General features: G+C 46.1%; 1 protein-coding gene across 1 annotated transcript; it reads right to left on the bottom strand.

Moving 5' to 3' along the window:
* On the bottom strand, window positions 1–25,274 carry NSFL1C (NSFL1 cofactor). Its single transcript, XM_081096843.1, has 9 exons — window positions 25,110–25,274; window positions 22,786–22,883; window positions 17,316–17,390; window positions 13,541–13,706; window positions 12,839–12,931; window positions 10,851–10,960; window positions 10,358–10,495; window positions 2,294–2,458; window positions 1–524 (listed from the first exon to the last, which is right to left on the bottom strand). Exons 1-9 carry the CDS (start codon window positions 25,209–25,211, stop codon window positions 362–364), a joined length of 1,110 nt encoding a protein of 369 aa, XP_080952969.1. The 5' UTR covers window positions 25,212–25,274; the 3' UTR covers window positions 1–361.
* Between the last annotated feature and the right edge of the window lie 1,963 nt (window positions 25,275–27,237).

Raw genomic sequence — 27,237 nt, 5'->3', positions numbered from 1 at the left:
GTGGGCCACAAGCAATTTTTATGCAGGAGGGTTCTTCTCACACGCCCTGGAGAGAAATTATTTTAAAGCAATCAAAGCCTACTTCAGTGGGAGAGGTTCCCTGGAACATGCTGGTGATATTCCTTCCATTTTTTTAGTTGTTTTTATTTTTTTTTCTTTAAAGTCCATTGATCGTCACAAAAACCCAGGAAATGCAACTAAGGAGAAAACAAATGTCCAACGGAGATCTAAGAACCCAGAGCTACGGAGGAGACGGCACTGGACTGCTGGGTGTTCAAGAGGGGGCGGGAGGGGCAGTCTCCACGGGGCAGCTGGCCATGGGAAACACAGGAAGGTGAGGCCACCTGGCAGGGCCGGGTGGTTATGTTAATCGTTGCACGATGACGGCGTTGAGCAGGTTGGCTTCCTTAAGGGTCTGGTTCTCATCAGCCAGCTCTTTGTTCGGGAAAGTAGTCATGAGGACAAAGCTGGTGGCGGCCATGGCCGGCCGGGCGTCCACAATGAAGAGTCGGATGTCACTGATCCTGGTGGAGCAGGGATGAGTGGGAAGTGGGTGAGCAGTGCCCTTCTCTGCTGCCCACAAATCCCACCCTGCAGCAGGATCCACCACATCCCCCAAGCCCCCTCCCCTGGCCCTGTCTTCTAGAGAGTGGCCAAAGCTCTCCTTTGGAAGCCCATCTGAGCAGGCCACTCCCTTGCCTGAAACCCTTCAGGGTTACTCCCATTTTCTTTGGGAGAAATACCCATCTCCTTACTGTGGTCCCAAGGCCTGACCAATTTTACACCACCCTCCTTCTCCTTTCAGTTCTTCTTCATGCTATGCTCCCTCCCTACATTTGGGTTCCTCTTTCTAGAGGCTCCTCTGCCTGATTCTTTTCCTGTAATCCTAATCAAACCTTAGGCCTCAGCTCAAATGCTGCCTCCTTAGGGCAGCCTTCCCCCCCAGCTCCATCCCCTGATCTTACTCCCACAGTACTGATCAAGTTTGTAATCAAACAATTTTGGGATATGATTAAGGTCTGTCTCCCCCTATAGACCATGAATTCCACAAGGGCAGCAAATACTATGTCTCTTTTGAAAACCACTAAAACTATTAGTGAGAAGAATTACTGAAGGTCAGTAACCCTTGAGTGCCAGGAATCCCTACTCTAGATACTGCTTGTGTCCTGAACCTGGTGACCACAAGAAAAGTCATCTGAAACAGCCAGCCTTCTCCCCTAGAGTGCTTAAACAGAAACGTCTTTCTACCTCCAACACTTAAAATTTATGTGATTCACAATCTGGCACATCTAAGGGCGTAGATATCCATGATACAGTCTGAGACCTCCAGCAGAGTCCTCTTACCCACCAGCTGGTAAACTCTTGGGGTGGGCTGTCCACCCGGGGGAGTTAGCAATCATGCTGAAAGGCTGGAATTACTGAGTGAAATGAAACTGAGGCAAAGAACTCAGACAAGTGACAGGAATTAATTCCCTTAAACACAAAGCACCTGACAGTGCAGTGAACAGTTCCTACTGAACAAGAAATGTTTGAACAAAGATTCCATGTGCTTCTGGGGCTTGTTTCACAGCTTACTCAACACGAGACCCTTGTCAACACTCAAGGATTATCAAGCCATTCACTGAGTCCCACATGTGGGTTCTGGTTCACCTGGCCTATGATTGATGACATTTAGACACTGCTAGTCTAGAAAAAGGAGTTGTCAAATATCTTTACTCTATCCTCCCCTGCTAATCACTTCATTACTCTGTGTCTGTAAAATGAGGGAGGCAGTTTGCTTTGATCCAGGCCAGATGATCTGAGATAGTAGAGCAGGTGTTCTGGAATTCTCAAATGCCAGATCTGGAAGAAACCTTAATAGCCTGGTCATTTTCAGAGGCCCCTTGTGGGAAGGAGGTGGAGAAAGCCATGGGTGGGATGCTGGTACTGTGTCTCCTCTCCTCTCTAGCAAGCACAGCTGTTCAAATTTTATCTGTTCTACTTTTGGGATTTAGCACGAGATTTCCTTTGAACAAAGAGTTTGATGGCTGAAAAAATCCCTAAGGAATCCAATCCCCTAATTTTACAGGTAAGGAATAAGAACCACAGTAGGTAAGAGAGCAATCACTGGCCACATTTAATGGAATTAGGGGCCAAAGGCTTCAGACTTGCATGCTTTCCATTCCATTGCCTCCTTTTCGAAAAGCATGGAGTGCCTGCTGGGGTTAGAAGAAAAAACAGCCCCCTGCCTCCCCCTTTGGTGGGAATCTCTGGGACCCTCCTAAAATAAGGTAGGCCAGACAATATAAGGTACCTGTGGCTGTGATTAAATTTCTGCACCAGCCTTCCGCCATCAGCAAGCCGTATTTGGATGTTTGTGGTAGGCTGTGACTCGTCGATGGAGATGGAAGAGCTGGCTTTGGCTTCATTTTCTGCTTGCTGGGCTGGAAAGACGGTATTCAATACCTGGGGTGCAGTGCTGAGGAGAGAGGATCCTGTCAGGACACTAACAAAAACAAGGCAGGAGGGAAATCCTGTCTCAGATTTGTACTAAGCATTTGCTGCACCTGGCATTGTTTGGTGTTGCTGAAACAGGAATGACTAAGACAGAATGCCTGCCCTCATGGAACCTACAGGCCCAGCAGAATTCTCCTCACACTCTGAGTTACTGCTAGCTCCCCCTCACTCCTAATAACATTGGGCAAGTTATTCAATCCCCTCTTCCTTGATGTCCTCACATGAATAAGGGCTTAAAGAGAGAAAGCTGTATGCATGGCAGCCTGGGGTGGGAGAGACCATGGCCGGAACTTGGAGGGTCCAACAGACCAGGATGCGTTTAGCTTCAGAGAGGTGGAGGGCAGAATGGGGAGAGGAGCACTCCAAGTCTGCAGTGGAGGCAGGCTTGACACAGCCGGGCAGTGACTGATGGGACATAAGGGATGAGTCTAGACCAGCCGTGGGCAAACTACAGCCCGCGGGCCAATAAAACTAAAAAAAAAAAAAAGACCGTACCCTTTTATGTAATGATGTTTACTTTGAATTTATATTAGTTCACACAAACACTCCATCCATGCTTTTGTTCCGGCCCTCCGGTCCAGTTTAAGAACCCATTGTGGCCCTCGAGTCAAAAAGTTTGCCCAGCCCTGGTCTAGACTCTTTCTCTGTGATGGACTTCTCAGGCCTGCATTCCCTACTGAAATCTCACTCATGAGTCTATTTCATACTCATGTGCCAACTATGAGAAAGGGGGGTGGATGCGGGATTTCCTGAAGACCAACTAAGTGCCTGGCACCACAGGGGTTGATTATGTCTTATGAATAAGACACGGTGTCTGCTGCAGTGTTCAGAGCTCGCAGATGGACCGGGGCTGGAATTCACCCACTAGCCATGGTGTGTTGAGCAAGTTACTTAAGCTCCCTTAATTTCAACAAGGGTAGTAACAAGGATTTTTAACAAGGGTTAAGGCTACCAGCTTTGCTCAGTTTTTGTAGGGATTTAAGGAGTGAATCAAATAAAGCAATTAGGGTAGCTGACAAACAAAATGTACATAGAACTCCCAATTCTCCACAACCATTTAAAGCCTTTGTCTTTCTCCTGTAAACCACCATACATCTCACCCTCAGCCTTTCTCTTAGTACAGTGGTCGGCAAACCGCGGCTCGCGAGCCACATGTGGCTCTTTGGCCCCTTGAGTGTGGCTCATCCACAAAATACCACGTGTGGGCGCGCACGTATAGTGCGATTGAAACTTCGTGGCCCATGCGCAGAAGTCAGTTTTCAGCCTGGGCGAGTCTATTTTGAAGAAGTGACGTTAGAAGAAGTGTGGGTACGTTCGCTGAGGTCGACCCCTCAGACTGAGGATGTTTTTAGCAAAGGCCAGCTTAGGAGTAACCTAATTAAGTTAATGACAATGTACCTACCTATATAGTTTAAGTTTAAAAAATTTGGCTCTCAAAAGAAATTTCAATCGTACTGTTGATATTTGGCTCTGCTGACTAATGAATTTGCCGACCACTGCCTTAGCAGATGCCCTGGCCTAGGCCTTTGCAGATCAGAGGCTATTAGACGAAAGCTTGCTTGTTTCCCCTCAAAGCCGCTAATCAGATCAGTCCCTATACCTCTCCCTTCCCTCTGATCTTTAAACCTAAGAAGGGTACTCTTAGCACATTCAACTGGAAGTCGTTTCCCAAGTGTGCTTCCTGGGGTCCTAGTCCCTTGGGATATCTCCAGGAAGGTTTCAGAAATGCCACATATTACTACACCAGCAGCATCATGGGGCACTAGTGTATTAAAGGTCTTGAGAGATTGTGCGGTTAAGGCAAACTTATTCTAGCACCATGTTCTTTTCATGTTACACTTGTTGATCACTTGCAAAGAATTTCAGTCTACTAAATGGCAGCCATTATTATTCAGGAGTCAGTGTGATGCTGGAGAAAGAGCATAAGACCGGCCATCTGGTCCCAGTTCTACCACTAAATTAAACAAGAGGACTGGCCTTGAACAAGTCACTTGACTTCCCAGGGCTTCAGTTTCTCCAGGTGTAGCACAAGGAACTGTTCTGCTATGAGGATTAGATAAGATAATGTATGCAGAATGCCCAAGATAGGACACTCCAAACAAGAAAGCAACTGATATTTTTGGCTTTCTTCCTAGCACAGCCTCTTGCATAGAGCTGGTGCTCATCATCTGAAGGTCAAAGAAAGCCTGACACATGGACTTGCCATGCGTCTGACTGTTTCTTTTGCATACTCTGAAAATAAGGTGGGTTAGGGAAGCATGATGACTATAGTGTATGTTTACGAAGTACCCATTACCAAGCTGGACCCTGTGCTGAGTACTTTACAAGTATTAGTTCACTTAATCCTCACAACAGCCTGCAAGGAAGGGATTCAGCACCTCCACTTTACAGATGAGGAAACCAAGGCACAGTGGGATTAAGCAACTCACCCAAAATTCCAGTGTTGGTTCTAGGTGAAGCCAGGATAGAATCCAAGCTGTCTAGCTCTAGGTCCTGTGCTCCTAACACCTACCACACTCTCCTGCCATGTCTGGGAGTCAGGCAGACCTAGACTTGATTTCAGAAACATTACCCCCAAGATGAAATTTCCTCATCAATAAAATGGGAGTTAAACAAAATCCCCCATAATTACTAAGATAATAGCTAAAAATAATGCACCATACCCAGAATATAGAAGAAACACAAATAAAAGTCTATGTGGCTATGTAAGAACATCCAGGGTAGCCCTAGCTATTTGGCTCAGTGGATAGAGTGTTGTCGGCCTGTGGACTGAAAGGTCCCAGGTTCGATTCAGATCAAGGGCACATGCCTGGGTTGTGGGCTCGATCCCCAATGGGGGGGCATGCAGGATACAGCCAATCAATGATTTTCTATCATCATTGATGTTTCTATCTCTCTCTCCCTCTCCCTTCCTGTCTGATATATTCCAGGGTAAAATGTAGTATGGAGGGACATGGCAGTCTTGCAAACTCAAAGACCTAAGTAACCACAAAGGATGGTCTGAAATTAAAATTTAACTAAAAGCAGTTGGTGGGTAGTCACCTCCTAGGCCGGTATCTTCACTAATAAGGCCATCCTTTACCTTAACTGAGCCTATCTGTCTTTTTGCATCTATGATAACACATCCTTGAAACATCTGGGTAACTTGTAACTTCCCTTTTTCTGGGCCCCTTGGTTCACAACCTAATGTGCCTGGGCACCAGGACAGATACCACAAATTCCTTTGCTGTCACTGTTGTCGTGTTAATTGTTGATTGTTAACTATCCTGCACCCACTTATGTGCTATCATTTTGCTTTTTATCCAATCCCAGATGTTTCCCCACTTTGCTTTCTCCAACCCCTCTTGTCTATCACCAATGGATTTCATGTAACCCACCTACATCTCCTTCTTTGATTGCAATGTATAAAAATAGATAAAAGACCGCCATTTTCTGGAGCATTATCCCAAACCATTGAGATACTGCTTCCTGGTAACTGTCGACAGTTTGGCTCAAATAAACTCACAAAAATTCTTTACAGGTTTAAATATTTTTACGTTAACATGTTGTAGAATTATGTACCTAAAACCTGTATAATTTTGTTAACCAGTGTCACTCCAATCCTATCTAATAATAGACAAACATGGTAATTGACCGTACCTTCGCTACATCCCCCACTGGCTAATCAGCATGATATGCAAATTAACTGCCAACAAAGATGGTGGTTAATTTGCATACATAGGCTCCAAGGGGTGGAGCGAAGCCTGGCGGCCCGGGACAGCGGAGCAGCGAGGCCTGACGTCTCCGGGGCCAGCGGAGCAGCGAGGTCTCACGGCTCTGGGGCCGGTGGAGCAGCGAGGCCGGACGTTTCCTGGGCCGGCAAAGCAGCGAGGCCTCATGGCTCTGGGGCCGGTGGAGCAGCGAGGCCTGACGTTTCCTGGGCCAGAGAGCAGCAAGGCCTCATGGCTCTGGGGCCAGCTCCGGCCAGAACTCGGCCAGAGCGAAGGCCTGGGCCCCGGGCGCCAGAGGCAAACCGGTGCCAGCAGCCAGGGGAAAGGAAGGCCTATTGCACAAATCTCTTCATGCAACAGGCCTCTAATAAACTCAATAACAAGAAAAAAATAAGCCACAGAATCCTTATTTGTAGAATGTGAATCAAAACAGGATTAAAGGCCATAATACATATGAAATGTTTAGTATAGTGCTTAGTTAACTGTAGAAAAACACTCAAATAGCTGATTGCTATCATTCTTCAAGGTCCTCTTCCACTTATGTTTGCCCAAATTCTGGACCCAAATCACTCAGAGATGCTACTGTCTACCCATGGGCTGTAAATGGAAGGTCACTTGAGAGGCACTCCAGCCTAAGCTGAGAGGTAGGGAGTGGAGGAGAAACCTCAATACCAGCCTTGTGATTCTAATTTGAAGCAAGACATTCAAAGAACATTAGATCTATATTGTTCTAATCATCGTGTAGGACAGCCATGTGCATCCGTTCAAGGGATGCCCAGTCTGTGTCTGGTGCTTGAGAACTGCTATCACCTGAGTCATTCCTCTCCAGCAGTGGCTGGGCCATCTGTAGCAATGGGAGCACTTCATCCAGGGGCAGAATGGTCAGATCAGATCAGACATCTATCAAAAAAGGAGTTTCTTTACTGTCTCCCTGAAAATATCATGAGTCACAGGGAAATTGAGTCTTATTCAGATCAAGAGCTTGAATCACCTGACTGCTCATTTCCTTTGTAGTGAAAATAAAATAGACACTAAGATGCTTTGTTTCCACAATTATAAGTTTTGAGACCCTGCCATCAAAATTGACTACTACAAAGCAAGGTGAGCAGCCAAAGCTCATCCCCACACTGTAATGACCCAGCTCCACCCAAGTGCAACTCCTGGTGTTTGTTACTCAAACTCACATAAATGCAGTCTTATCCAAACCTTCAAATTAGTTCCCATGCAAACTGCAACAGCTAAAACAATAAAGTAAGTGTAATGTAACTGAAAGAATTTTTTCAACTGAGAACAATCTATTCATTCACTTCAAAGTATTTTTCCAGATCATCAGAGAAAAACCTCCAGGATTGACTTTTGAGGCAACTCTGAGGAAATTTTTTTAAACTTTTGGTTCCTGATCATTTTAGTTGACAAGATGACAATGGAAAACAGTAAAATTTATGGGTAAAATTAAAAAACACACAAAAACAAACAAACAAAAAACCCCCCACAAAATGGAACAACAACAAAAAACAAACCCAAAAGGTTATCCATCTGGTTTAGACTAAAAAGCTAAAATACCATCTCACTTAACTATATAAAACTTTTTTTTAAAGCCCTGGCCAGTGTGGCTCAGTTGATTGAGAATTGTTCTGTGCACCAAAAGGTTGCCTGTTTGGTTTTTTTTTAAAGTAATTTTTGACATATTTTTATTGATTTCAGAGAGGAAGGGAGAGGGAGAGAAAGATAGAAATATCAATGAGAGAGAATCATTGATTGGCTGCCTTCTGCACGCCCCACTGGGGATCAATCCCACAACCCAGGCATGTGCCCTTGACCAGAATCGAACCCAGGACTCTTCAGTCCACAGGCAGACGCTTTATCCACTGAGCCAAACCGGCTAGGGCAAAAGGTTGCCAGTTTGAGTCCCCATCAGGGCATATGCTTGTGGGCTCTATTCCCGACAGGGGGCGTGCCAGAGGCAGCCAACTGATTGATATTTTACTCTCACATCAATGTTTTTTTTCTCTCTCCCTCCCTCTCTTAAAAAACAAAAAAAGTCAATAAGAACACATTAAAAATAAAAAAACACCAGAACTGAAATAAAATGAAAGTGGAACTGGCAATGAACATTTATTTAGCTGACAAACACCACATCTGATTATCAAACTGTCTCCATCTGTGGGTTCATCCTCCACACTAATAAAGTATGTATTCCCATCCTGCTAAAACAGCCTGCCTTAAAAATATTTCATTTTTTGAGATGCGGAGTCTTGTACACCTAATATTGTTGGATCTTCCAATAGTACAAGCATTTCCTGTTAGTATTATGAAACTGAGCAATCCCCAAACTACATGGTGTTCTGAGCCTTTCCCTATAATTGCTGGTGGGTAAAAAACTGGTAAAACCTTTTTTGGAGATCAATTTGACAAGGTAAAAATGTGAAGACCTTTGGAGCCAGCAATTTTCCTCCTAGTCCATGATTAAGGGGCATACAAAGATTTAATTAGGGATATTCACTGCAATGTTGTTCATAATACTGGCAGCTGCCTAAATGTTTAACAGCAGAGACTGGTTCAATTATAGCACATACGTAGGGCAGAAAATTATATTAGCATTAGAAATAAAGTTATAGAAATACATCTGCTGATATGGAATGACAGCAATACTATATGGATTAGGCAAAATAGCAGGTGCTAAAACAGCATGTTTACACACATACTGTACATATACCAGTAAAACTAGAAGGATACTTCCAGGATACTGACTGAGTATACTGGGAGTTAGGTTTAGGAATAGTTTTTATTCTTTATCTGCATTTTCTATTTTTTTAAAAAGATAAACACAACCCATTTTAATAATATTAAAAGAAAAAAATTATCTGGTGCTCTACCAAGCTTACCATAGCTGACAGGGAAGCTACAAATGGACTACCTTGAGAATAGTTGTCCTGGACTAACCCAGGACCCCAATGTGGTAGGTGAAATGATGAGCAGGGTGGGCTTAACTAAGTTGGTTCTGGTAAATTATACTCTGTTGGTCTCTAATGCCCTGAGCTATGACCCTTGCCTCTGATGAGGCATGATGGCCGACAGGGAGGTAGGGAATCCTAGGAGAGGGCCAGCCAGCAGCTCAAAGAGCACAGCTGTTGATAGACCACATTTTGATCCCTGCAGATGAGGGTGAGAAGAGCAAGGGCAATGGAAGAGCTACCAGATCTAGGTCAGAGAGAATGACTTGTGATGCAGAAGTGTGGGAAGGAATGCCATTAGAAGCCTGTGTTCTGGCTCCAACACATACCAGTCATGTACCCCAGGGTAACCCTTAAAGTCCAAGAGCCTCAGCTTTCTCTTTGTAAAATAAGGACTATGCTCTGAGTGCCTCTCATGTGTACTCAGTTCCCTCTGAAGAATAATGGTCAAGTGAATGGGACCCTAAGAGAAGGCAACCTGCATATAGACTGAACAAGGGTCTGGTGGGAGAACTCTGCCTATCAGAGGTAACAGTGCCTATCAATTAACCAGATCCCATCAGAGGTCTGAATGCAAGATGGAGGCCGTGGCAGAGGAGACAGGCAGAAAAGTCACAGGAAGTGACAGAGTGAGTATTAGGAAGGACCACAGAAGAGATAGGAGCTAACATAATGGTTGACCAGTAGCCCGCACTGGGCAACAGTATCCTTGAGCTTTTCTGGATCCTGAACAATGCTGCTGCAGGGCTTGCTGGGAGGGAAGAGTCCAAGATCCCTTATTCCCCCTGAATCCCCATTTCAGATGACCTGAGTATGTTTCTGTTTCAGCCTAAAGTAATCAAGGCTTCACACTCTAAATTACTGAGTCAAAGCAGCAATGTGTTACCCTTACTGCTCATTGTGGGGCAGTGCTCTGTGTGCTCCTCAAAACAATAATCAGAGGTAAGGACTCTCATCAGTCCCATTTTATAACTGGGAAGACTGAGGCTATACAATCCAAGGTCATGCATGGGGCTAGAAAATGAAGATTTAAACTCAGGTCTATTAACATCAAAGTCCACATTCTCCATAATTTTCCTCCCATAAAAATAAAATGTGAAATACTTTGTAAAGAGTAAAGACTTATACAAAGTGAGCAATACACAGGATATGCTGAGCCTAACAGGCAGTTCCACTCCTACCGGTGCTGCTCCTTACCTGCCCAGTTTCTGACCCTCGCCAGTGAAGGCTTTGAAGGCTCCTTTGGGCTTCACAAAGTCCTCATCTCGATGGTCCTCCATGTCCAAATTCACCTGTCCACCATGAGCTAACCTCCGCAGCTCTGCTGGCACCTCCCTGCAGGAGAAAATGCAATGCTGGGACCCACACAGAGAAGGATGGGAATGACAGTGATAGTATAAACTTTTCAGTGAAAATCGTTGGGCCTCCACAGAAAGCTGGCTACTCTCATGGCTATCTGTTTGCCTCCCCTTCTCTCTTGTCTACTCAAAGGCATGGTAGAGACCTGTATTTATTTGGTCAGTTGGTTATGCTCAAGGACCAAACAAAACAAGACACAGAAGCAGATCTGTGAATCTATACCTCAACTGTGCTAAATCTGCTTACAAATGTTTACTTCTTAAATAGTAAATACTCAGATCACCCATCTCACTCAATGACATGGAATCTAGAAGAAGATTTTTCTGCTCACCCTCTGCGGATTGACTCCAGAAACTGGGCATTAGATGGGTCTTGGTAGCTTCTGAGTTCACCATTGTCCAGGCTGAATCCACTCTTCCAGAGCTTCAACACTATATGAACCTGTGACAAGAGGAGGTAAGCAGTCCATACATTGTCAGGAACCTCGCAAGCACACCATTGTGAACCTGCAAGTTAGCATGTTTTTACTATTTTACTGTGCCATTATTAAAACACAGACAGACAGACAGCCTGGCTGGTGTGACTAAATGGTTGAGCATCAACCCATGCACCGAGAGGTCATAGGTGCGATTCCCGGTCAGAGCGCGTGTCCAGGTTTCCGGCTCAGTCCCCAGCAGGGGGTGTGCATGAGGCACCCAACTGATGTTGATGTTTCTCTCATCAATGTTTCTATCTCTTTCTTAACCTCTCTCTCTCTCTCAAATAAATAAATAAATGAATACAGCACAAATACTAATGTACGCTCAGGAAATAACCAATCAAATAAGTATTAACCTAAAATAAGAAGATAATATAGCACAGATTAAAAGAATGGGCTTTAATTTAAGCAGACCTGGGTCTGTGCTTTCATTTTGCCAGTCGCTAGCTCAGTGGCTGCTCTGAGCAGATGACTTAATTGAAACTGTGGCTTCCTCATCAGAAGGGTTGCCAATGTGCTTGGCATGTAGCTTGTGCTCAACTAAACTACCTACAGACTATTTAGCAGTCATTAAAAATATCTAGAACTCCCTATATGTATTCATAGAAAAGGGTCTAGAAGGCTAAAAACCAACATATTAGCAGCTGCCTCAGGTGAATAGAATTTCTATTTTCTTCTTCCTGGCCTTTTATTTTGGAATAAAAGCCCAAATGATTAAAAAATGAATACATTATGGAAACTAATGGTGACAAGGCTATATGAAAAAGTTTATGGCCCTAATTGGTTTGTCTCAGTACATAGAGCATCACCCTGAAGACTGAAGGTCCTGAGATCAATTCTGTGTCAAGGGTATATGCCCGGGTTGTGGGCCCCAGTAGGAGGTGTGCAGATGCAGCCGATCAATGATTCTCTCTCTTCATTGATATTTCTATCTCTTTCTCCCTCACCCTTCCTCTCTAAAATCAATAAAATATATTTTTTAAAAAAGCGAGAGAGAACTTTTAAAAAAAGATTATGGCATTAATATTAAATTAAAACAACCTCAAAATTGTTTATCCTATATAATATAATAAAAGCCTAATATGCAAATCAACCAAACTGTGGAATGACCAGTGGAATGTCTGATTGTTATGAAGCTCACTGACCACCAGGGGGAATATGCTCAACGCAGGAGCTGTTCCCTGGTGGTCAGTGCGCTCCCACAGGGGGAGTGCCACTCAGCCAGAAGCCGGGCTCACGGCTGGTGAGCGCAGCGGCGGTGGCAGGAACCTCTCTGCCTCTGTGACAGCGCTAAGGAGCAGTGAGCAGGCGGGGGATAAGGAGTGAGGGATCCCAGAGTGTGAGAGGGTGCAGGCGGGGCTGAGGGACCCTCCCCCTCAGTGCACAAATTTTGTGCACCGGGCCTCTAGTATAGTATGATTAGTCTTACTGAAGGGGGGACCCTTATGCACAAGGACAAGAGAACTGGGTAATAGTAAGGAAATTTTCTTTTAAAAGTTGCATTTCATGCCTCTTCTGGTTGTCTGGAGATCATTCTTTAGCTTTGCCTATCCCACCAGACAACCCTGAATATACTGCCCCTCTGCCTGAGATCCATGGAGTGCCAGTAGACTTCTTTGTTTGTCCATCCCCTCTGCTTACCCCTTCTCAGAGCCCTCTGCCCAGCCAGATGAAAGCTACCTTGGATTCTCAGGGAAGCTTCTCTGTTCATGGGCCACAGCAAGGGCACTGTCTCTTCCCTTTCACAGGCTGCTGGCTCATATGTAACATGACCAATCCCTTCTGAAAAATGGTAGAACAGTTCACAAACTTCCCCCTAAGGAAGGTAGATGCACACTCACATCTTGACTGGAATGCCGCCTCCTTTCTCCTGCTACGTAAGCAGACTCTTCCTCTGGTGCTGCCCCAAGGCGGTAGCCACCCCCAGCAAATGGCTATAAAAGAAAAATCATAAAGACTTGAGGAATGGGTCAATAGAGGTGGGGTTACTCACATACAAGGATGTATTAAAAGCTCATTAACTACTAGATCCACTTTCCACAAATGCAGAGCTACAGGCCCAGGTGGAACTGCAGAGCCATTTACATGCCTGGTCATTAAGTGGCCAGGAAGAGGGGAATGCTGCTTGGCTCAAGGAAACAGTTGCTCCTCGCTCTAGTTAATCACCACCAGGCAGAAATTGGTGTATAGGATAACAGCAGAATTTTTGATTTCCCCAAAGAGACAGAAATCCAGATTTTAAATAAAACAGGTGCCTATTAATTCAAGTAAAACAAAATAAAGAAAAACACTAAGTCAAATTGGATAGGCCATATAAAATGTGTGCAGAACCCAACCCAGACCACAGGTCACAAGTTTGAAAACATTGCTCCAAATCTTGATTTCATATTAAAGGGTGGGAGAAACCGTGCTGCGCTTCTGTGTATGAGAGTCAGCGACAAATGAAAAACAGAACAAAAATTCAGTCACTACGGGGGTGAGGAGGGCCTCCTTCTCTTGCTGGAACCTGAGTCCTGTGGACAGAGACGAACTTCTATGCTCACTTTTGGTTTACTGGTCTCTCCAGGGCTCCTGGTCATTTGCTCCACAGCTACAGCTCCATGTTCCTTGGCACCTTTAAATAGATCATCCACCAGCTCATTGGGACTTCTCTTCCTGGGAGGACCAACAATCTGCTGTCCACTTCTCTCCGAGCCTCCGGCATAAAACCTGTGCGGAAAATGCACATCTAACACCAAACGTACTTGAAAACACAAATACAGTATGTACCAGGTGCTGGGCACACTGAGGAGAAGGGTACTATGCCCATTTTTAAGGAACTTTCTATCTAGTTGGGGACACATGTAAGGAGGCAGGCAGGCATAATGCAGTGTGAGCAGCAACAGAGGCCAGTATAAGGGGTGCTCTGGAAACACTGAGCTGGGGAGGACAGTCAAGGCTTCCTAAGAAAGGTGTCTTCGGAGCTGAGTCTTGAGTAAGAGGATGAGATTATCAAGTGAAGAAATCAGGGAAGGGCATTCCAGGCATGCATGATAGCAAGTCAGCTTCACAGAGTCCCAACTGACAATTAGCCATCCAGTGGCCAACACCTCTCCAGAACATAGCAACTATGGCCACAGTCACAAGCAGCTACCACTAGCAGTTCTGTGCTAATGGTGACAGTGGCATAGTTAGCACAGGCAGCGAGGCTCCAGTACTGGCTCTGCTGCTGAGTGACCCTGGGCAAGCCAGTGCATTGCCCTGTATCTTATTTTCCTTGTCTCTGAAATGGGAGGAAAAAAATCACATGCCCTACCTACCTGCTCCTTAAGTCAGGGCCGAGGTTCAAATCAGCAGATGTATGCAAAAGAACAAGCACAAAGTAACGCACACATGTAAGGTGGTGTGATACAGCACCAAGAGCTCACCCAAGCCTTACCTCACCTTGCTATTCTTGTCACGTATCCTGGGGGCACTGTGGTGAGGGTATTTGAAAAGGTCAGGGATGCTCAAAAACAAGCCTGAAGGTACCCACATTGGGTTTTGCAATGGGCCAAGCATGGCTTGAGATTAAGTTAGCACTTTTTTACCTGGGTCTGAAAACCAGGAGTCACATTGCCTGGCTAGCTGCCTCCTTATTACTCCTATTCACAGCTGAGTCAATAGCATGTACTTGGGTAGGGGGAATTAAGAACCTATAAAAATCAGTCTCAACCTTTCATTTCCTGACATTCCCTAAGAAATGCAAGGCAGCTCTAACCGGTTTGGCTCAGTGGATAGAGCATCGGCCTGAGGACTGAAGGGTCCCAGGTTCGATTCCAGTCAAGGGCATGTACCTTGGTTGCGGGCACATCTCCAGTAGGGGGTGTGCAGGAGGCAGCTGATCGATGTTTCTCTCTCATCGATGTTTCTAACTCTCTATCCCTCTCCCTTCCTCTTCGTAAAAAAATCAATAAAATATATACAAAAAGAGAAAAGAAATGCAAGGCAAAGCTATAGGCTTTGGCAAGAACACTACCACCAGAGTCATGAGGTCTAAAATGCTGAGGAGCCAAGGAAGTAATTAGGATGTGAAATGAAGAGTCAATGCCTGGAAGAAGAGGTCATTTAGGAGCAGGGCAGTCACATACTTGATGACATTGCCTGTCACTCAAGGAGTGTAAAACCCCAAAATTAACATTTATTTCTGAACCTTGAGTGTACCCAAGAAGGCTGAAGGCAGTGTAAAGTGTATTCAGATGAAATCAGAGAATAAAACACATGAAATTTCTCAGCCCACTTCCCAAATGACCATGATAACCTAACTGCATTTCCATAATGGTTATTACACAACGTTCCTTAGGAATGTGTGACAGACTGAGGCAGAGTCCAGGGAGAAGCAAAACCCGTGAAATGAGGCTGCAGCCAGTTCATTCTTGCTCATTCCGGGTATATGAAATTCTGCTCAATGGACTGTAAGATCTCCAAGCCTTGCTTATGAACTAGGGGCCTGTTCATCAATTGCCTTAAAATCATTCATGCCCATAGTCCATGGACACACACAATAGTGTGATAAAGACCAGAGGTGGGAGGCGGGGGGCAGGGGTTTGCCCAGAAGGAGTCAATGGGGGGGGGGGGGGGGGGGAGATGGGACATCTGTAATACTTTCAGCAATAAAAATTAAAAAAACAACAACACTAAAGTAAATTCATTCAAAAAACATTCATCATTCATGGTCATCACCTGGTATTTTCATTTCTAGAAACTATTCTAAGAAAGTAATCTGAAATGTAGTCAACGATTAATAGACAGATATGTTCACAGCACTAATATTTATAGTGCTAAAAAATGAAACAATCTAAATGTTGGACATCCATATGATGTATTATTATAGTCATTGAAAACACTTATAATTTTAACGACGTGAAGTATTTAAGATGTAGCAGTAACCCAACAGAACAAAAAACAAAATTATCTGACCGTCATCATGTAAAATACAGTATTTAAAACAAAGTATATTTATACACAGAACCAAGACCAAGTGAAAACAGGCCAAAATATTAATGTAGTTACCAAATAGTAGATGAGTGTTTGTATTTTTTTTATTACACTATTCTGTATTTTCTATAATGAACACTAATTTCATAACATTCCTAAAAGTTAAAAACAAACAGTATGGGTGCATGTATAGTGTGGGAAAGAAACATTTATAAGCCTTTTATTGTTTATTATGTGATGTACTGCTTTTTATTTTATTTTATATTTTTATTAATATATTTTATTGATTTTTTACAGAGAGGAAGGGAGAGGGATAGAGAGTTAGAAACATCGATGAGAGAGAAACATCGATCAGCTGCCTCCTGCACACTCCCTACTGGGGACGTGCCCATAACCAAGGTACATGCCCTTGACTGGAATCGAACCTGGGACCCTTGAGTCCGCAAGCTGACACTCTATCCACTGAGCCAAACCGGCCAGGGCTATTTTATTTTATTTTATTTTATTTTAAAATATTATTTTATTGATTTCAGAGAGGAAGGGAGAAGGAGAAAGAGATACAAACATCAATGATGAGAGAGAATCATTGACCAGCTGCCTCCTGCATGCCCAACACTGGGGATGGAGCCCACAACCTGAGAAGTGTCCTGACAGAAAATTGAACCGTGACCTCCTGGTTCATAGGTCGCAGCTCAACCACTGAGCCATGCCAGCAGGGAATGATGTATTGCTTTTTTTAAAAAAAATGGTTTTCTTTGTTTTTTTTTTTTACTGATTTTTTAGAGGGAGAGAAAGGAAGAGAAACAACAATGTGAGGGCAGAACATCAATCTGCCTCCTGCATACCCCCTACTGGGGATTGAACCAGCAACTTAGGCATGTCTCCTGACCAGGAATTGGACCAGCAACCTTTTGGTGCCCAGGAAGATGCTCAATTGAGCCACACTGGTCAGGGCTGTAATGCATTGCTTTTTTTAATTAAAAAGAAAATGCTGGAAAAAAATACACCAAAAATATTGATACCTGGTTACTTCTGGGTTGTGGTATTATAAGTTATTTTTTCTTTCTTATTGATTTGTTTCCCTTCCCATAATTTTCTTCAACAAATATTTTAACAATTAAAAACAAAAATAAACCCAGAATATACCAAAATAAGAGCAGTAGTAACAGGGGACAGGGATTACTTCTAAGCTATCTCTGGGAGGTGGGGGAGACTGTTTCTACTATGCGTGTGACTAGTCCACAGTAGTAATAGCTAATGGTAACCAAACACGTTTATCCTTCTAGATGACTTACACATTACCATGACTTACACATTATCAAGGACTTTTCTGTGGACTATGCTCCCCCATGAAAGACTCACCTCTGGCCTTCTTCCTCTTCCTCATCTTCATCTTGGTCATGAATGAGATCTTTGAAGGATGTTACCCTGTTATCGCTGGAGATGGAGAAAAGAACAAAATTATCTCAGGGAAGTTCATGAAAGGTAACCCGCATCACCAGCTGTTAAGGAGTTGAGGACACTGGGGTTAGATTTTTTGGTGCACAGGAAGAGGATCCTTGTAGAAGACAGTTTATATGTCTTCAAGTTTATATCTCTCCAAGTTTATATGTAAAATAATGTGGCATTTATTTCTTCAAGGTGACATAGGATTGAGAATAAGTTTAGAAAGGGGGAGAGGAACAAAATGGGAGTATGCACTATTTAAAAAACTTACTAATTGCCCTATCTGGTTTGGCTCAGTGGAGAGCTTTGGCCTGTGGACTGAAGGGTCCTAGGTTCAATTCCGATTGAGGGCACATGCCCAGGTTGTGGGCTCGATCCCCGGTTGGGGGCGTGCAGGAGGCAGCCAATCAATGATTCTTTCATCACTGATGTTTCTCTCTCTCTCACCCTCTCCCTTTCTGAAATCAATAAAAAACATATTTTTAAATAAGTATTTTTAGTGTTTAGAAAAAAGCAGAGTTGTCTGAGGTGTGGTAGAGAGGCACACACAAAATGGGTGTGTGAAGGATTAACTCCCTCTTCTGATGTTGTCTTACTGCCACTTTTTTTCTAGTTTAGATTTGTCCACGAAGAACAATCTTAGTTTTTCAAGGATCACAAGACGCTAATTTTATGAAAACATTTCCTGTATTTCTTAGGAGAAAATAATAGCATTCCTATGATATGGTGGCAAGAGGGCAATACAGATTTAGTGAGGCTAAACAGGAAAGGAAGAATTGTTTCACTAGGAAGAAAGTTCCAGTTCAGTCTAGAAGGAAACAAGTAGGGGACAGAACAGGCTTTGAGGTTCCATCAACTAGAAATGGGAAGACAAAGACCAAGTGATGAGGCGAATATATTCCCTGATCAAGTTAGTTGTGAGCAACTTCCTGGGCATTCTTTGATGCTCTATATGACACGGGTAAAAAAAACCCAAAACACAAAAAATCCTGGCTTTCTGTTGTTAAACACCTTCTAATACACATGTGTGCACCTGCTTGAGTAAAACACTTGTTCTGGATATGGGTTTCTTTCCCCAAAAGTTCTTATATCTAGACTCTGACATTACCTAATACAGATTCTGATGTCCACGTATCTGGGTCCGATCCCAACTTAGCGTCCTACCCTAGGATTCTGGGCATACTAATGAAGTTTCTAAGCCTTTGTTTTTTCATGTGGAAATGGAGATAATCACAGCACCAACCTCATAGGCTTTCTGTGAACAACCGGGGTACTGTGATGCATAATGTAGCATATTTCAAGTGCTACTCTTGAGCAGCGGCTTTCAAAGTGTTGGTCCTTGGACTGGAGCATCGGTATTACTTATGAAACTGTGAGAAATGCAAATCCTCGGACCCCACTTTAGACCTCTTCAAACAGAAACTATGGAGGAGTGTCTAGCAGTCTGCTTTTAAGGAGCCCTCCAAGTAATTCTGATGCATGTTCCAGTTTGAGAAACTCTGCTCTGAGAGTTACCTTAATGGTATGGATGTCTCGAGGACACTGCCAATTTCAGAATATTTTGTCTATGTCCTCCACAAGTTGGCAAAATGTCTCAGAAATCTCAATTTTCAACATCAAAACTGTCTCTCCCAGGCTACCCTTGAACCCTGAAGTGGCACAAATGTCCTTTGCCAGACCACATTTTCTGCAGTGCGGATTATCCAATACAGAAACCACTAGTCACATGTGGCTACTGAGCGTTTGAAATGTGGTTAAGTACAAATATTTAATTTTAATTAAACAACCACATGAGGCTAGTGGCTATAATGGACAGTATAGTTTTAGATCAGACAATGGTAGTCCCTGAAATTCTCCAAAAGTATAGTTTTGTAGGATGGAAGAAAAAAACAAAATAGGAACTAACTACCTTTTGATTGACCCTGTGCTAGGTACAGGGGTGGGAGATGCTGAACGGGGAAGTAGAAGTAACTCTGGAATTAGACAGACTTGGGCTTGAATCTGGCATAAGAGCAACTGTGAGTTACTCAACCTTTCTAAGGCTCAGCATCTTGACCTGTGAAATGGTGAGCACCCTACCTACTTCCACAGCTACTGAAATGTAAGAGAACGTGAGGATATCTGGCAGAGCTTGACAGATGTGGGTGCTCCTGAAATACCAGCCCCTACCACTTCTTGGAACTTATGATTTACTTAGTGATAAAAAACGAAGTTAAATGTCAGAAGAAGAGTTCACAAAAACACAGTAGAGATGTTACCGAGCAGAAAAAGGATATGGATCAAATAAGGGAATTACAGTTGTGACTGGAGTTCTGAGGAACAGGGTTGTGGTGTCCTGCCTGTGGGTTGGGGATAACATGCTCAGGAGGGAAGGTGGGGATGGAGGTAAACCCGGAGAGAAGCAGGAGATCTGGACAGGCAGAAAGCAAGAGTGGGCATGCCCCGTCCGATAAGAGGCTCAAACAAAAGAGAAGGAACCAAAAACAAGGCAAAATCGAGACACCAAGAAATCAGTGAGGTGAATGAGAAAAGGGGGTTACGATTAGGATGGCAAGTTCACTGCACTCTGGAGGACCCTGAAAGTCCACAAGGAGAGGCAGGAATAATTCAGCTGAACGCTGAATGCTGGAACCAGACTGCTGTATTCAGGCCCTTGTTTACCAGCGGTGTGATCCTGGGAAAATGCCCAGCTTCAGCGTCTTCACCTGTAAAATGGAAGTACCAGCAGTGTCCACCTCACAGAGCAGTAGTGAGGACTAAAGGACATATGTACACACTTAATCCAGTGCCTGGTACTTGGTAAGTGCTCAATAAATGACTGTTACTATGAAGGAATTTAGATTTTCTCCTGTAGCAATGATTAACCTTTTTATGTCCTGAGGACCTTTGAGAATCTGACAAATGCTATGGATTTCCTTGCCAGAAAAAATACTACAAACAAATTTTTGCCTACAATCTCAGGTAATTTATGAACCTTCTCACCATTCCATGGATTTCTCCAAAGAGTTCAGAGCCACCCCACTAAGAACGCTTGCTCTAGAGTCAAAGGAGTAACTTACTAATTGTCATTCACAGCAGCAGCGACGACATGAAAGATATTTTTTTTTTAATATATTTTATTGATTTTTTACAGAGAGGAAGGGAGAGAGATAGAGAGTTAGAAACATCGATGAGAGAGAAACATCGATCAGCTGCCTCTTGCACATCTCCTACTGGGGATGTGCCCGCAACCCAGGTACACGCCCTTGACCGGAATCGAACCAGGGCCGACGCTCTATCCACTGAGCCAAACCGGTTTCGGCGGCATGAAAGATATTTGAGATGAAAGAGAGTGGAGCATGGGGAGAGCCCAGAGACGAAGTGCCCTGCAACAGTCAAGTCAAACCGGACTGGGGTGGGAAGAAGCAGGCCCACACAGAATTCCTCTGAGGAGCCAGCACAAGCTCGGCTTCTGAGAATGCAGTCAGTGTTTTCCTTCTGGACAAGGACAACATTGCAACAAACTGCCCTTCCTTTCCCTCAATGCCAAGTCTGAGGTTTAACCAAAGCAATAAAGTAAGGCCTTTGGGTCTGCATGTGTTCAGCCTTTTACTGCCCTCAGTCTGAACATTAAACTCTCCTATTTCCTTGATTCTTTTACTTTATGTCTATTTCTAAATATGTATACTTGCTGTGAAATGACAAGAAACATAAAGAAAAAATGGCGAAGGTGAGAATGGATGCCAGTAGTAATAAAATGACAATAATAGCTCTTTGTGTTCAAAGTGCTTTTTAAATATTAACTTATTTAATCTCCTATTTGGTAGGGACTATTATCATTCCCATTTGACAAGTGAGAAAAACTGAGGGACTGAGATGTTAAGTAACCTGCCCAAGGTCACAGATCTCTTAACCACTCCCTTAATAGGACGTTGGGATTACTAGGAAACAGAGGTGTGAATACGTGACTGACATCATAGGCTAAGTTTCAACTTCTCCCGCTCTCTCTCTCTGACATGCCAACACCCCAATAGTAACCTGGGGTGGCTATGAAATCAGCTATTTATACCAGCAGCTGCAAGAGCCCTTATTCTATAACCATGTCCCAAGCAGTAACAACGTGATGTGCCATTAAGGACATCTCACAGGTTAGCACCTAGGAATAATGAAAGGATCAGTTGTCTACAACCTCTTTCTTCTGGAAATGGGAGGAAGGGAAATTAGTTAAGGAAGCAATGAGATCTGGGGTTAGTTTTCTGTTGAAGGGAGGAAATGTGCCTTGGCGGTGTGGCTCAATGGTTAAAGCACCAGCCCAAGCACTAAAGGGTTGGAGGTTCAATTCCCTTTCAAGGGCTCATACCTGGGTTGGTAGCAGGTTCACTCCCTGCTGCAGTCAGGGTGCATGCAGGAGGCAACCAATTGATGTGTCTCTCTCACATCGATGTTTCTCTCTCCCTCCCTCTCTAAAAATTAATTGAAAAAATATCCTCAAGTGAGGATTAACCAAAAAGTAAATAAATAAATAAAAATAAAGGGACATGTAATTTAAGGCTCAGAAACACAATTAGCAACTCACTGGCAAAGAAACACTATATCTACATTCCAGGATTGAAGTCAAACCCAAATACATTTACTTTCTCTTAAGACTTTTTCTTCTTAAATATATTTTTATTGATTTCAGAGGAGAAAGGAGAGGGAGAGAGAGATAGAAACATCAATGATGAGAGAGAATCATTGATCGGCTGCCTCCTGCACACCCCACCCCTGGGATTGAGCCTGTAATCCAGGCACGTGCCCAGACCAGGAATCGAACCATGACCTCCTGGGTCATAGGTCGACACTCAACCACTGGGCCACGCCAGCTGGACTCTAAGACTTCTTAATAGGGTAATGGGCATCCTAAAATGTCAACAAACAAACAATCCAAAACAACAACAAAACCCCTTTTAAAGTCTAATCTTGTACATCTACAGCACCCCTGGAAGGAAGTCCTTGTTTCTACTGAAACCTCAGAGATGAAGAGGCCACTCCTGACTTTCATAAATAAAAGACCCTCAAACATCTTAAAAGGAGGTTCTGAGGTTTCCCCCAGGATGATCATAAACCACACTCACTAAGAGTCCCCGCCTGAGAGTGTCATGCATATCTCCACGGGAAGGGAGCAGGGAGGGCAAACAGGGCTGGATTGGGGGAAGGCAGGCTCGACACAGAGTCCCTCTAAGGAGCTAGCACAAGCTCGGCTGCTGAGAATGCCACCGGAGTTTTCCTTCTGGACAAAGAACTAGGACCCACCGGTCAGTCTAACTTCGTCACTGAAACTCACTGTTCCATATGCCAGGCCCGAACCCTCTGTCAGCGAGGAAGCAGCTCCTCATCACTGCGGGAAGCACACCCACAGAGCCCTTACCTGGAGACTGTGCCTCTGGACACTGAGCTGGGGGCTGCCTGCGAAATGGTCACAATGTCTTCGTCCCCTCCGTCCTCATAAAAGCTCGCCAGGGCGATCTGAAACAGAGAGGTAGTTGCTTGGGATCCTTAAACAGGCCTTCATCTAACACGTAACTCCTCTGAGTACAAAGGAGCACAGACACAAAGATACGGCCCACACTTACAACTAGGTCTGTACCCAAGGGTCATAGAAAACTAGACCAACTGTTACCTGAAACAAATCCCACCTACTCGGAGGGGGGAGAAGGCAAGAAGGAAGGCTGGGATGGAGACACTCTTCATTCTCATTTTTTTTAAAAAACATGATCTAGTAAAAGCCGTGTACAATTACTGAGCACTTACATCCTCAAAGAACCCTATGTAATTTTAACTACTACCCTCTCATTTTATCGTTAATACAGAAGTCCTCAGAAATGAAGAAAACGGCCCAGGTCACACAACTGGTAAGGAGCAGAGCCAGGTTCCACCCCAGGCAGAGTGGTCAGGCTCTTGTTCTCGGCTCCGGTGTGGCAGCCAGGAGCCCGGAACTGTGCGGCCCGTCCAGATGCTGCTTCTGCTCTCTCTCTCTGAGGCTCGGCTTCCTACCCATCCCACCAAACCTGCACGAGGGATGAGAGAATCCTTTAGTATCTACAGAGCCATGTCTTAGCTCTATTCGCAAGGAACACGGAAGTCTTTTGGCCATTTGTGATGGTTTCTCTCACCGATTCAATGGGCCGGCGTTTACTAATCACTTACTCTGCACAAAGAAATAAAGAGCAGGGAGGTCTACAGAGACGAAAAAGACACGCTTCCGCCCTCAAGGTCACCGGCCGTAAAGGAGGCAGTGAGCTGCTGTGGGGCATAACCATCCCACTAGGAGCTGCGTGCCCTCGCGGGGTACAATGTATAACTGTGTGCCACTGCAGGGCCTGACAGGCTTGCAAGGAGCAAGCGTGCAGCCATGGGATACGAGTGACAGGCACTGCGAGGCGCCTTCACTCAGGGGGTGGCCCCGGCCAGGCACATCAGGCCTCGGGCGTGACCCTGTTCGCCCCCCACGGTGGGGAGACGGGGCTGGTGGCTGCCGATAACCCGTGGGCTCCCGGGTGTTTCCGGCAGAGTCCGCACTCTGTGTTTCCGCCCGGCACAGGAGCCCTGCTCCCTCGGTCTGCAGAGGTGTGACGCTGGCTCTCTCTGGGGAAGCCATTGGAACGGTGGCGTCAACCGGCCCAGGACAAATCCCAAACCCACTGCTTACGGGCGGTGTGGCCCTGGCATGCTCGTCCCCGCCGAGCTTCCAGCTCCGCCCCTACACAACGAGGCCCGCCTTCCGGACCTCAGCCCTGCCAGGGTTCAATGAATCCTCATCGGTGAAGCGCCTGGCACCGGGCGGTGACGAAGCTGGGTTTGGGATCAGACAGCACTGAGTTCTAACGCTCCCTCTCCGCCCGCGAGGGGGCGAGGCCCTGGGCACGGAACCGACGCGCCCCGCACCTCAGCTGCAAAGTGCGGAGCTGGCGCGACTCAAGACACGGAACAGCAGTGCGAACACCATCCGGTTCGTAAACATTAATCACCCCCTTCCCAAGAGGTACGCCGGCCAGGCACATTTATGCAATTCTTTCTGCGATTTTTATGTGCCGGGCAGCGTTCCAGATACGAGTGATTTAAACAGTTTACAAAAAAAACAAAACAACCCTGCGTGTGGCTCATCTTCATGTCTGAATAGGTATTTATGAATATTGAATGCGTGCCGGGGAACTAGCCAGTCACCTCTCCGAGACCTCCATTTGACAGGGAAGGTAACGAAGAAAAATGAATCCAAGCCAACCCTGCGCCACCGCCCCGGGGGCAGGTTCTCCCAGCAACGGGGTGGGAGGGGGCGTGGGCCAAATTCTGGGCCGGCTTCTCCCTCCTCCTGCGGCCGGGAATGGCCATCAACGACCCCCCGGCCCCGCGGCGGGGTCCCTCGGCCCGGACTCCGGCCGAGCGTCGGCGCGGCCGCCACGCCCCCAGGGTCCCCCATCCACGCGGGCGGCTGCAGTGCCCGGGTCTCGCTGGCCCAGCGACCTGGCGAGGCAGGAGGGGGAACTGAGGCCAGGCAGGGCCGGGCCGGCCGGGGCTGCCCCGCGGTTGCCCACGACCGAGCCGCGCTGGAACCGGCCGCAGGCCCCTGAGGCCTGTGTCGGGCCGCGACCCGGAGGGATGACTGTGCGCTTCGGCCACCGCGGGCTGGACGTGCCAGGCGCCCGCGCCTCGCAGCCCCCGGCCTGCCCGACGCAGCCTGCCTCGCCGCGCTACCTGCAGATCCCAGCCGGCCGACTCCAAGAAGAAGCGAGCCCGGTCGTCCTCGGTACCCGTCACCGCCACGAACTCCCTCAGAGCCTCCTGCCTCTCCGCCATTTTCGCCCGGTGTGCTCCCCAAACTGCTCCGGTCGTCGCTGCACAGCCTCGGCCGCTCCCTCGCGTTCCGGCTGCGGGTGGGTCCGGCCCAGCTGAGCGGCGCCCGCCCCGGGGCCCCGCCTCACGCGGTGCCTCAGGGAAAGCCTTCCGTGCTGGAAACGCCACCGCTCCGCGCCCTCTGGCGGCCGTGGCGCAGAGCGGCAGCCCAACGGCGCGGGTGGGAGCGGCACGGAGGAGAGGCGGGGCGGGTTTGAAACATTGGGGTAGATAGAATGCAGGGTGGCTGAAGGAGTCAATTACTCATGCACTCATCCGGTCTTTGCATTAATGTATTCATTTGTTCATTCACTTGTTCAAATATTTACGGAGTGTTATCCAGGGCCCGATGCTCTTCCAGGGCTTGGCGATCCGCAGCGAGCAAAGCAAAGTCCCTGCCCTCCTGTTGCTCACTCACACTCTAGGGAACAAAAGCAGACCCTGAACAGCAGGTCACACCTCTCTTCCAACCCTTCAGTGCCTCCTCATCTTCCCCGCGTGGGTCTCTAGGGGCCTGCCAGGCCCACGTGACAAGAGCCTGCCCCTCCGCCGCTCCTCTTAGGCTTCTCTCTAGCTTCCTCTGCCCCAGGCGCGTCACCCTTCTTGATGCTCCTCAATGTGCCAGGCATGCATTTGCATGAGTCTTTGCATTCGCTGCTCTGGCCAGGTACACCTTTCCCTCCTTGCTGGGCAAGGCGCTCCCTCACTTTCTTCAGGCCTCTGGCCCAAGGGCACCTTCTCAGACACAATCCTGTCTTTCAGGTCCTGAGCTGCTTTGCCCTCTTGCCTCTTGCCACCCGCCTGGATACGCTTCACTTTCTCATCGTACCTTGGCCAGATCCCGCTCATCCTTCTGGTCTCAGTTAGCTATCCTTTAGGCGTCAAGGAGGCTTATCTGTTTCCACATAGACAGTCAGGTGGGGGCCAGGGGGTCTCTCCCATTGGCCAAGGTGGCGCAGGGGGAGATTCTTACCCTGAGAGGCCCAAAGCCAAAAAGATGAATGGATAGAGAGAAAAAACAAACGAAACCTCCTGGGCTTAAACAGAAAGGGGAAATGGGCGTTGAGACAGGAGAACACCATTCTCCCAGGTCACCTGACTAAACCTCTTCCCTTTTGCACCAGCACGTCTCATGATTTTGACTTTTGTAGGGAGCAGGCAGCCAAACCTGTGTTTTCCGTTACATGGCTGCATCCCCAGGCTCCATCAGACAGTCTGCTGTGCATTCCCATTAAGCGTCTGCCTTCCCCAATCCCGGTGGCACCAGGGCTGTCTCCAGCATAATAGGGCTTAAGAGCACCTGCCCTGGATTCACACAGCCTGGGGTTGAAACTCAGTGATTACTGCTTATATGACCTTGGGCAGACCTCTCTCTAAGCTTCAGTTTCCTATGTGTAAGGTGGAGCTCCCAACAGTACCTCCCTCAGAGGGATGGATGCTCAAGGATTAGTGGGACGTGCTAAGAGCAATGTTTGATACTTATTAAGCCCTCAGCAAACGTTAGTTGTCATTTTTTCTCCCCTGACCTGCAATCGCTGGCATTAAATAGCCCTAATGACTCTTTGCTGAATTAATGAAGAAGTGAGTGAGACCTTTGTTAGGGGCAAAAATAGAATATTGGGGACTAGCTGGGGTTATGGGAAATATTAATTATGCTCTGTTAACCATGATTGCCTTGTTCTGGTTAAAGAAAGGGCATTCTAACTTGGCTGGAAGTTGTATGCCCTGGGACCTGGGAGTCAACCTTGGACCTGGGAGTCAATTTTGGGATGTGGGCCTCCTGCATGCCACCCACTTGGGATGGAGCCAGCAACCTGGGCATGTGCCCTTGATAGGAATAGAACCTGGGACCCTTCAGTCTGTAGGCCGACGTTCTATCCACTGAACCAAACTGGCCAGGGAAAAATCTCCTCTTCTTGAGAATGACTGCCCTCCATTATGCTATCCTACTGCAGGTGCTGTTTCCTTGGGGATTGAACTAGTTGTCGCT

The sequence above is a fragment of the Myotis nattereri genome (assembly GCF_964212035.1).
Source record: "Myotis nattereri genome assembly, chromosome: 8".
Lineage (NCBI taxonomy): Eukaryota > Metazoa > Chordata > Mammalia > Chiroptera > Vespertilionidae > Myotis > Myotis nattereri.
This window is presented reverse-complemented; position numbering and strand designations above follow the sequence as displayed.